Source organism: Cetorhinus maximus, chromosome 10 (assembly GCF_964194155.1).
Source record: "Cetorhinus maximus chromosome 10, sCetMax3.hap1.1, whole genome shotgun sequence".
Lineage (NCBI taxonomy): Eukaryota > Metazoa > Chordata > Chondrichthyes > Lamniformes > Cetorhinidae > Cetorhinus > Cetorhinus maximus.
Window position 1 is genome coordinate 130,154,905 of NC_135888.1, and position 12,257 is coordinate 130,167,161.

The 12,257-nt window shown below is 42.7% G+C and overlaps 1 protein-coding gene across 3 annotated transcripts in view; it reads left to right on the forward strand.

Moving 5' to 3' along the window:
- The first annotated feature begins 3,885 nt into the window (after positions 1–3,885).
- Positions 3,886–12,257, forward strand: part of flt4 (fms related receptor tyrosine kinase 4) — a 240,299-nt gene continuing 231,927 nt past the window's right edge. For all 3 annotated transcript variants that reach the window (XM_078551154.1, XM_078551152.1, XM_078551153.1), the window contains exon 1: positions 3,886–4,290. Coding sequence is in view for 2 of the 3 variants with exons in the window: in XM_078551152.1 (XP_078407278.1) it covers positions 3,987–4,290 (304 nt within the window). In the remaining variant the exon portion in view is untranslated. The remainder of the gene's footprint in view (positions 4,291–12,257) is intronic.

Consider the following 12,257-nt stretch of genomic DNA (forward strand, 5'->3'; position numbering starts at 1 on the left):
AAGATCAAGGCAAGGCTCACCCAGTCCAGCTCTTCAAATACCAAGAGTTAGAAGTTAGAATGAGGAAGTGAGGGGAAGTTGGACTAATCGAACAGCTCTTTCAAAGAACTTGCAGAAGCAGAATGGGCCAAATGGTCTCCTTCTGTGCTGTATGATACTGCAGTTAGCGAAGTCATAAGGATCTTTTGCACCAGTAGAGCAATGAGTTGTGGAACAGAGATTGTAAATGGGGTCAATGAGCAACTGAAGAGAAATTTGGAAAAGGATTTGGAGGAGATTTGCAGTGGATTTGCAGAGTTATGGAAAAATTGTAAGCCTGGTCTTGTAAAAGACATTTAAAATTCATCTGGGAATAGCAAATGCAGGGATTTGCTAGCTGTGATAATCATGTTTCTAATGTACAGCAACCAGAGGAACAGACCGGTACCCACAGTGTGAAAGTGGGTAAATGGGATTAAGGAGAGATAGGTAAATTTGAGGGATATGAGGCCAAGGTGATGGGGGTTTCGAGGGTATGAGGAAAAGGTGGGTAAGTGTGTTTGAGGGATATGGGGAGAAGATGGGTTGGTCATGCTGAGGGATGTGGAGAGAAAGAGTGTGAGGATATTGTAGGGCCAACAGTACAACAGGTGCAGGATAGTTTTATTTGTGGTCTTTTCATAAGTGAAGAAACTAGGAGACAACAGCTGGTGCCAGAAGTCTGCGAGAGGGGCATTGGTGTTGTTTGCGTTTAAATTGGTTCCAGAGTACAGGGTAGAGTAAGGGCTGCTTTCTAATAGTTCACATGTGTGCAGTGGTGGGTTTTATTTTTAACTGGTGGGAAAAGGGGCTGTCGGGAAAGATTGAGTTAGGAATTCAGATCTATGCTGTAAACAAAATTTTATCTCTTTACTAATTGAAATGTCATCCAACCAAGATCTCAGATAGCTAAATAAACACAGTTGCTTGTATTAAACTAAACGAGAGGATGGCAACAGAAAGACAAACATTTTAATTCTTGTAATAAGATATCAAGTTATCTTCTCAAAGCTGCTCATTTCGCACCTCATGCTAACTCTCAATTTTTGTTCCAGGTTTAAGTTCAGAGACTGTGACAGCAAGCAGGAAAATGTTTATTGTGTTATCAGATATTCCTCGATCCACAGGTTTTGCAGAAACATTAACTTGTTTATTTTAAATGGGGGGAAGCTCCATTAAATTACCAGACAGGAATGTCTTATAAACATGCTGTACATTCCCCTGCTAATATTGAAAAAACTTTTGTTTCTGGGTTTTAATCGCTTTCTTATTAATATTAAGATTGATCTGTGATTTTGTCCTTTAGCAATATACGTCTATTTCCTCGGTGCTAAAGAGATGGATCAACAACTACAACAACTTGTACTTATATAGCGCCTTTAATGCAATAAATGCCCAAGGCACTTCACAAGAGCATTATAAAGCAAATTTGATACCAAGCCACAAAAGATATTAGGAATATGGCCAAAAGTTTGGCCAAAGAAGTAGGTTTTAAGGGCATCTTAAATGAGGACCGACAGGAAAATAGAAAGGTTTCAGGAGGGAATTTCAGAGTTTAGGGTCTGCACAGCTAAAGGCATGACCACCAATGGTGGAGCATGAAATGTTGGGGGTGCTCAAGAGGCCCGAATCGGAAGAGCGCAGGTCCTTTGGAGGATTTTTGGGACTACAGGAGATTACCGTGATAGGGAAGGGTGAGGTCATGGAAGGGTTTAAAAACATGGGCGAGAATTTTAAAAATTGGGGTGTTGGTTAGCCGGGAGCCAATGCAGATCAGCGAGCACAGGGAGAATGGGTAAACAGGCCTTTGTACAAGTAAGAACACAGGCCGCAGAGTTTTTAATGGGCTCAGATTAATGGAGGATAGAATGTGGGAGGCCGGCCAGGCACTGGAACAGTCAAGTCCAGAAGTAACAAAGGCGTGAATGGGGGTTTCAGCAGATGAACTGAGACAAGGGTGGAGTCGGGCAATGTTACAAAGGTGGAAATAGGCGGTTTTGTGATGGCGCAGATATGTGGTCAGAAGCTCATCTTGATGGCAAATATGACACGAAGGTTGCGAACCTGGTTCAGCCTCAAGACAGTTGCCAGGGAATGGGTTGGAGTCAGGGGACCAAAATCAAGGGCTTCCCAATATTGAATTGAAATAAATTTCTGCTCATCCATCACTGGATGTCGGACAAGCAGTTTGATAATTTAGCAACAGTGGTGGAGTCAAAACAGCTGGTCGTGACATAGAGCTGGATGCCAACAATGTACATGAGAAAGCTGAAGCTGTGTTTTCAGATGTCACAGAGTGGGGCTGTGGTCACAATGAATGAAGCCTGTTTTTAAGTACAATAATAATAACTTGATACAGCAATAAAATTATATTTCAGCCCTGCAGATCCCCCTCGCATTGCCCACAGAGTGACAGAACAAAGCAAATTTCTCCAGAATGTATTTGAGATATTGCAGTTCAACGGCATGTGGGTCTTCTGTGGTATCTTGCTTTGCACATATTTGGCTGTTGTATTTCCCACGTTGCAATAGCGACCACACAGCAGCACACGAAATGCAAAATACTGCAGACGCTGAAATATAAGCAGCAATGGCTGGGAATACTCAACAGGTCAGGCAGTATCTGTGGAGAGAGAAACAAGAGTTAGTGTTTCAGATCGGAAGTACTTCATTGCTTGCTTTGAGATGCCCTGAGGTTGTGGGAGGGTGTAAAGAAACACAGGTTACTGCCTGTCTTTCTTATAGGTGTAGCTATGGGGATTTGAAGCTTGGTAAACTCCAGCTCTTGGTAAATGTGTGTTTGCAGGTGTGACAATGCGTCACAGAATTGGTGGATGTGAAAGACCCTGTGGCAATATTTTGAATGAGAGCAGAGGAGTTTTCCTTGGTGTCCTGGCTAATTTTCATCCCTCAGCCGACATCTCTAAAAGTAGATTATCTGGGTTGTTATCGCGCTGCTGTTTGTTGGAGCTTGCTGCGCACAGATTAGTTACCGCATTTTCCCACACTACAACAATGACTGCACTGCTAAGTACTTCATTAGTTCTAAAGATGTTGAAAGGGTCCTGGGGTCCTGTTATGGACACAATGGGCCAAATGGCCTCCTTCTACTTTGTAAATAGCTATGATTCCACGAAAGGTGCTATAGAAATGCAAATCTTTCTTTCATTAGGGTGACGCTCAAAAATGGAGTGTGTAACATACATGGTAAATTTTATATATGCTGCGAATGGAAATATTACTAGTGTTCCCTGCAGTCGAGGCGGAAGGGCATAATTAAATGGGCCAGGGTTTTCGGCTGTAGTTCAGACCCCATTTTAAAATCATGTATTCTGCCTTTTGGTGTATAACTGATTTCAAATATTTTAGAATAAAAACCAACAGCCAATGAGGAAACATAGTTGGACCTTTTGTGCCTGAGAAGCTGAGCCATACAAAACCAGAGTTACAGAGCCACTCATGGTGGAAGGCTGTAATTACAGAGTGACTGGTTTACATAGAAATGGTCAGTTTAAAGTTTAAACGAAGGTTTTTTTTAACTGTCATGAAGTGATCAGGGTTTTAGTACTTAATATAGAGCGATGCATTTAAATTTAAATAGCAATCCTTCATTCTTAGAGGTTTATTATAGGGTTAATTAGAATACTACTACATCTGGTTAAGTACTGATCTGTTTACAATGCAATCTTAAATGCAAAGGGATATAATATTTTAAATATGGACAAATGAACGCCAGTGAAGTATACACATTGGCGATTTATGAATCGTACCACGCAGTCGAAGGAGCTTAGCGTCAAGAATTTTTTTTAAAAAAAACTTTGTTGAGGAATTAAATTCTTTCTGGACATCACAGGGAATCTGGAGAGTTTGGTCAGAATAAAGTTGGAGGTGGTAGAATAGTTTTTTTTTCCCTGCGGGTTGGTGGAAGTGGCGAGAGGTTTTGCACAAAAGGAAACGCATCTCACTTGATGCTAATCGTTGCGCACATTTCCTTCAAACAATTTCCTTGTGGTTTACATCAACTTTATTCCGCTTGTACCCGGAGCAGATCGGAACTGCATCTCTGCTTTTCCCTGATTCACGGTTCTGAACTACACACACGTGTGTGTGTGTGTGTGTGTGTGAGAGAGAGAGAGAAAAACAGAGAGGAGAGATTTAACATTTTTATTTCTTTAATCGGAGCATTCACTCACTCCAGGACTGGACATCTAGAAATGAAGAAAGCTTTTACCTTTTCTCTCTGGATTTGGATTGGAGTTGTTTGTAATTCAGGTAGGGACCAGACTCTTTCTGCTGTGCAATGTTTCCTCAAGATTTGGAATAAATCTACGGACTTTTTTTTTTAAATTTAAAAGCTGTCGTGAAGATTGAGTCAGCCAGTGTCTCAAGACTGTCAGTGGATGAGTTGGAAGTAAAGTTGTCCCCTAAAGAGTTGGATTGCGAATTGTTCCCTTCTTTTGTAACCTTTATAGGTTGTTGAGGCTTTTAAAAGTTGGGAGTTCAGCCCCGAGAGATACCTAGAGATCTAAAAATATTCACACACCCAGAATGGGGAGTGACTTTTTTACACTTGGAGGGCCTGTGCGGAGTTTTGTTAAACGTTTGCTGCAGTGTCTGAGGGTTTGCGGGATTCTGGCGATGTTGCCCTGCATTAGCAGGTAGTTTACATTGTAGCTTTTCTACTGAGTGAGTTGAGGATTGATGTCCCTGTTTCATTGTGGATCTCGTTCATGGTGCTTGCAAACAAAATCACTCCAAAACTAAGGCTTTTTTAAAATTGTATTAACTTGTGCAATTAAAAAAAAAAGAGGACAGTGTTTAACTCGGGTCTTGTGTGTGGGGGGGAAGGAAACCTAAAGGAGATTGAGGGTGATTGCAAGGAATCCCCATTTCTCTCAGCCACTTCATGTTAATCCATTTAAACCTGGAGATTCCCTCTGCAGCTGGCGAATTGGGGCTAACTGTTCATTTATACAGTAATAGGTTTGGTCTTTGATGATTGAAGCTCCTATTTAATTGCACGGTCACCCTGCAATAAGACGGGTGATCTTGCTGATCCTGTGGAACCGCGTAACAGAATAATATTGGAATCCGTCCCCTTCTACACAAGAGGGTGATCAATGGTCCCGGGTCGCTGCGAGTGACTTAAGTGATCTCCACTCCCGGCGATGTCTTTTCCCAAAAAGAACGAATCCCCCACCACAAACACACCCCGAAAAACAAGGAATAATGTGGCCTTTTCATTGCCCAGTGAACTGGTCACTGTTGGAGCCGGACTCTGTGATTTAAATTGTAACACAAAGGACAGTGCTTCAATAGAATCATCATTCTCGGGTTATGTGGAATGAATCGGAATGAGTTGTGGGTTAACCTGTTGGTTTGTCAGTGGACACTGGGAGATTTTAATGAGCTAACGATATCGAAAATTGTACGTGAATTGAATGGGGTTTTCCTTCTATTGAATGATAGCTACAGTTTGGACCTGAATTGGAATGAATCTGTTGGAGGCTGGATGGGGAAGACGTGAAGGCAGCGCAACATCCTTCACTCTCGATCTCCCTCAGCCTCTGCCCCCTTCTCAACCTCCTCCTTGCCCTCACCCTCCTCCTTTTCCTCCTCAACCAGCCCCCTTCTCCTCAACCCCCTCCTCAGCTTTCTCCTCCCTCCCCATGCTCTGCCTCTTCCCCCCATCTTCCTCTTCCCCCTCCCAGCAAAAGCCCATAATATAATGCCCTTGAGTATGACTGAGAACGGTGAACTGTTTGAAACTGGGATCTTTCTGATCACTGACCAGCTGGGCTCAGATTGTGTGGTTTCTATATTAATTGTGAACGTTTTGTTTTGTTCTGGAGTAGAACTGGAGAATGATTCTGGCAGTGAGGACACATAAAGTCTTATCCTGTTCCTAAATAAATAATCATCATTATGCTCTAGATTTCTTCCTCTCTGTTTTATTTTGCACATAGCTCATATTACACCCTTTAATGTAAGGTTGCCATTGAAGAGTATCAGCCTGTGGACCCTGTAAACTGTGTTCATGATGTCAGTAGGGTGTATGTGTTGTATGTTGGAGGCACCTGCCCCATCACCAGAGTTGTACTGGCTTCAGAATCTTGCAAGGACACCCCTGGTACAACCAGAGGGTCAGTGCTACATGGTTGGTGGTTGGTTGGGGGGGAATGGCAGGGGGAGTGGTGGCAGGGGACATGATGAGTGTAAATGTTTCACCCTTGTTCAAAAAAAGGGAGAAGCATAAAGCTGGCAATTGCAGGCCAAATAGTTTAATGTTGGTGACATAATAGTACAGCACAGCAGGCCATTCTGCCCATCGAGTCTGCACTAGCGCTGAAGAAGAGCAGTCCAGTTAGTCACCACCACTGCCCTCCTCTGCTCTTTTCCCCAAATCATGCACTTTTTTTCTCCTTCAAATATTTAACTAATTGGTAAATCTGTGCCTATCACACTCTCGGCAGTGCCTTCCAAGTCCTAAGCACTAATTGCATTATAAAGTTCTTCCTCATGTCACCTCTGGTTCTTCTGCCAATCACCTTTAAATCTGTGCCATCTGGTTATTGTCCCTTCAGCCATTGGAAACAATTTCTCTTTATTTAGTTTATCTGGACCCTTCATGGTTTTAAACACCTTTATCAAATCTCTTCTCAGCCTTCCCTGCTCTAAGGAGAACAACCCCAGCTTTTCCAGCCTCCACAGGTAACTCTTAATCCCTTGGAACCATTCCAGTAAATTTCCTCTTTACCCCCTCTTAAGCCTTTGCGTCCTTCCTAAAGTGTGTCCACTGATTTCTGGTGATTGAAATAAGTCACAGTCTATTAGTATTATTTGATGTTTCAGGATTGTTACGAGGTTCTTGCAAGTTGTGTGAATGAGAGCAGAGATTGCAGGGAGGATGAGCAAGCTGACCATGGCTCTGTGGTACAGGGAGCCATACAAGAGTGGGGGAGGAAATAGGGACATAGTAGTGGTAGGGGACAGTATAATTGTAGGGGGGATAGATACTGGGGATAGGGACGATAGATGTAGGGGGATAGATACTGTTCTCTGCAGCCATGAGCGTGAGTCCCGAAGGCTGTGTTGCTTGCCCGGTTCCAGGGTTAAGGACTTCTCCTCAGGGCTAGAGAAGAACTTGGAGTGGGAGGGGAGGGATCCAGTTGTTGTCATCCACATTGGTACCAACGACATTGGCAGGGCTAGAAAGGAGGTTCTGCTGAAAGAATTTGAACAGTTAGGAGCTAAATTAGAAAGGAGAATCTCCAAGGTAATAATCTTTGGTTTACAACCTGAACCACGGGCAAACTGGCATAGGGTAAATAAAGTCAAGGAGTTAAATGCGTGGCTCAAAGATTGGTGTGGGAGGGTTTCAGTTCATTGGGCACTAGCATCAGTACTGGGGTAGAAGGGAGCTGTTCCAGTGGGATGAGCTTCACTTGAACTGTGCTGGGACCAGTGTCCTGGTGAACCGAATAACTAGGGCTGTAGAGAGGGCTTTAAACTAAATAGAGGTTGGGGGGTGGTTTCTGGAGAGGGGATAAGTAGGCTTACAAAGCAAAAGAATATGGCGGCATTGCAGGGCAGCTACTTAGATAATGATACCGAGTTTGACAGGAAGGGACAGAGTGTACAAACATAAAAAAAAGCAGCAAATAGGGTCAAAGGGTGAAAAAATGGTAAAAAGGCAAAATTAATGGCTCTTTACTTAAATGCACGTAGTATTTGGAACAAAATAAATGAATTAAAGGCACAGATAAAGGTTAATGGCTTCATGAAGGGGAAATCATGCCTGACAAATTTATTAGAATCCTTTGAGGAGGTAACAAACAGGATGGATAAAGGGGAACCAGTAGATGTAATATATTTGGATTTCCAAAAGGCATTCAATAAGGTACCACACATAAGGCTACTTAATAAGATAAGAGCCCATGGTGTTGGGGGTAGTATATTAGCATGGATAGAGGACTGGCTAACTAATAGAAGACAGAAAGTTGGGATATGGAGAGCATTTTCAGAATGGCAACCTGTAACTAATGGAGTGCCACAGAGATCAGATTTACAATATATATTAGTGATTTGGATGAGGGAAATGAATGTACTATCACCAAGTTTGCAGATGACACAAAGGTAGGTGGTGAGGATGACACAAAGAGTCTACAGAGGGATATAGATAGTTTAAGTGAGTGGGCAAAAACATGGCAGATGGAATATAACGTGGGAAAGTGTGAGGTTATGCACTTTGGCAGGAAGAATAGAGGAGCTGAATATTATTTAAATAGAGAAAGACTGAAGAAAGCTGCATCAGAGGGATTTGGGGGTCCTCGTGCACGAATCCCAAAGAGCTAACATACAAGTTCAGCAGGTAATAGGTAAGGCAAATGGAATGTTGGCCTTTATTTCAAAGGGAATGGAGTACAAAAATAGGGAAGTCTCGCTAAAACTACACAAGGCATTAGTTAGACCACACCTAGAATACTGTGAACAGTTTTGGTCCCCTTATCTAAGGAAAGATATACTGGCATTGGAGGCAGTCCAAAGAAGGTTCACTAGGTTGATCCCACGGATGGAGGGATTTTCTTATGAGGAGAGGTTGAGTCAGTTGGAGTTTAGAAGAATGAGACGCTACCTTATTGAAACATATAAGAGTCTTAGGGGGCTTGACAGGGTAGATGTTGAGAGGCTGTTTCCCCTTGTGGGAGAGAATTGGACCAGAGGACATAATCTCAGAGTAAGGGGTCGCCCACTTAAGACAGACATTTGGAGGAATTTCTTCTCTCAGAGGGTAGTTAATCTGTGGAATTCTTTACTGCAGAGGGCTGTAGAGGCTGGGTTGTTAAGTATATTCAAGGCTGAGATAGACAGATTTTTAATCAGTAAGGGAATCAAGGGTTATGGGGAAAAGGCAGGAAAGTGGAGTCAAGGATTATCAAATCAGTCATGATCTTATTGAGTGGTGAAGCAGACTCGATGGGCCGAATGGCCTACTTCTGCTCCTACATCTTCTGGTCTATGGTCTTATGGTCTTTAGGGATTGCATTTCATACTTCTGTTAATTTTTCCATAAAAATCCCAAACCACAAGAACATGGCTTTCCCCTTTTTAAAAAAAAGAAGTGTCAGGAGTGACATCAGGAAGCACTTCTTTGAGCTATGCGTGATTAATATCAGGAATAGTCTTCCAATTATGGAAATGGATGCATTTTATGTGATGGGGGCTCCTAAGTTTTTACAGGAGGATAGCCAAGGTGGGTCAAATGGGTGCTCTCGTCTGTACTTGGGTACCAAAGTTTACAAGGCACCCAGGAAGTGTAGGGCACAGAAGGAACTCTAGTGCCTACGCTAGTTCTTTACTAGAGTAATGCAAATCTAGTCCCACTGCTCTTCTCTGTCTCTCATCCTCCTATAATCATGTATCTCCCTCCACTTCAAATATTTACCTAATCTTTACCTTGCAAGAACGAAATGTTCACACAGATGTTGCTGCTGGGGAAGGAGTTTGCAGCTTGTGTCACCCACGCTCTCAATCACATAAATTAAAAATCTGCATCTACTGCATTGCTTAATGTCTTTAGCTTCAACACTTCAATTTCATCTGTGTAATATCATGAAATAAAAACCACATTGCTTGGATCTTTTTTGTTTAAAAATAGCAAATTCTGATCAGTCCGTGTATCTATTTTTGAAATTCTGGTTACTTTTTGACATTCACTATCCTCATTTTCTAATATCATCCTTTCTCATCTTATTTTGGATTTCCTATATTTTTTGGATTGAGGTGAATGATGCTTGCTAGCAAAACATGACAGCATCAACCATTCTGAGGCAGCGGCAGCAAAGTTAAAAGTGAAATAATACCCTCTTTACTTGGCCCCTAACCATGTGTTTCAAATCCAACCTGTCAGCACAGTACAATGGGCCAAATAACCTCCATCTGTGCTGTATCACTGTACAATAAATAACAGTGTTGTCTGATGCTGACTCACCTCCTGACTCCCCAAAGCCTGTCCACCATCTACAAGGTACAAGTCAGGAGTGTGATGGAATACTCTCCACTTGCCTGGATGATGGCAGCTCCCACAACACTCAAGAAGCTTGACACCACCCAGGACAAAGCAGCCCGCTTGATTGGCACCCCATCCACCACCTTCAACATTCACTCCCTCCGCCACTGACGCACAGTAGCAGCAGTGTGTACCATTTACAAGATGCACTGCAGGAATTCACCAAGGCTACTTCGACAGCACCTTCCAAACCCACAACCACTACCATCTAGAAGGATAAGGGCAACAGATAGATGGGAACACGCTACCACCTGCAAGTTCCCCTCCAAGTCGCACACCATCCTAACTTGGAAATATATCACCGTCCATTTACTGTCACTCGGTCAAAATCCTGGAACTCCTTCCCTAACAGCACTGTAGGTGTACCTACACCATATGGACTGCAATGGTTGAAGAAAGCAGCTCACGACCACCGTCTCAGGGGCAATTAGGGATGGGCAATAAATGCTGACCTAGCCAGTGACACCCACAACCCGTGAGAGAAATTGAAAAAAACAGCTTGCAATTTTCATTTACCACACCTATTCATCCTCCGGCTTTTTTGACAGTTCCAATTTTGTTGCAAATTAAGGGACTGTTCTGTGCTGTACGTACCAGGAGCTCAGTTGACACTGCTGGGAACTCATTTCACACAAGATAATTACAGTCAACAAGGGTGACTATCATCCCTTTAGTCATTGCCTCTCATAGCAAAACAGTCTCTTGAAGCCAGCCCCACCCCAAACAGAAACAGCATGAGGGAAACAACGTTGTTTCATTAAGATTTTGCCAAGTTTCTCTTTGAATTGTTTGATACGCGTTGTACCAATCACCAAGCAAAAAGCCATCTTTTGCAGTTACTGAGAGTGCAGGAAGTTGGGGGACTAACAGGTATAATGAGATTTAATCATTGAAATAATTTTTCTAAATATAGTAAAAATTATTTGTTTTAAACATTAAGTCAACGCCATTTTAATCTGATTAGTGTGGGTTAGGTTGCTAGGGTTTGTTTGAATGTTTAACCTGAATGCACTGTTTATTGCATTTACATCAAAAAATCAACAAAAGCACAATTTGTCAGAGCTTCTACCTATGGGCACAGAACTCTCTTTATCTGTGACAGGTAATTGTAAAATAATACCAGGTAAGAAAGTAATGGCGATGTGTATAAGGTTTTGGAATAAAAAATGGAACTTCATTGCTGAATGTCAAGTCTCTGGCACTTTGTCCTACCTCTCTCTGGGCTATGACCCACCTCCAGATATCAAGCCATCATTTCTAAGACTCCCACTGACCTCACCCACTTTACTGCAGTTGTATATGGCATTGGTGAGACTACACCTGGAGTGCTGTGTACAGTTTTGGTCTCCTTATTTGAAAAAAAAGATATAATTGAGCTAGAAGCAGTTCAGAGAAAGTTCAGTCCACTCATTCTTGGGATGAGGGGCTTATCCTATGAAGAAAGGTTGAACAGGTTGGGCCTATACCCATTGGAGTTTAGAAGAATGGGAGGTGATCGTATTGAAATATATAAGATCCTGAGGGGATTTGGTGGGGTAGATACCAGGGGGATGTTTCCACTTGTGGGAGACGCTGGAACCGGAGGTCTACTGTTTAAGACTGAGACAAAAATTCTCCTCATCTCCAAGGGTCGTTAGTCTGTGGAATTCTCTTCCACAGAAAGCAGTGGAGGCTGGGTCATTGAATTTATTCAAGGCTGAGTTAGACAGAATTTTGATGGACAAGGGAGTCAAGGGGACAGACAGGAAATTGGAGTTGAGACCACAACCAGATCAGCCATGATCTTATTGAATGGTGGAACAGGCTCAAAGGGCTGAATGGTCTACACCTGCTCCAAGTCCTATGTTTCTATGTTCCTATGTTCTTCCTTTGGAGATCTTCTCTCCACAGCCTCCAACATCATTATCTCCCAACCCCGAACTCCCAACTGCCTCCTTGCCGAGATCCAGAAACAGGACTGTTCCCTGGTAGACCCATCATTTCAGCCTGCTCCAGCTACACAGAACTGGTTTCTTCCTTTCTGGACTCTTTTTTTCTCCCCTGTTCAGCCTCTTTCCACCTACATTCGTCACTCTTCCAATGCCCTCCATCACTTCAGAAGTTTCCAGTTTCCTTTCCCTGATTTTCACTATGGACATCCAATCCCTCTAAACCTCCATCCAAACCAATC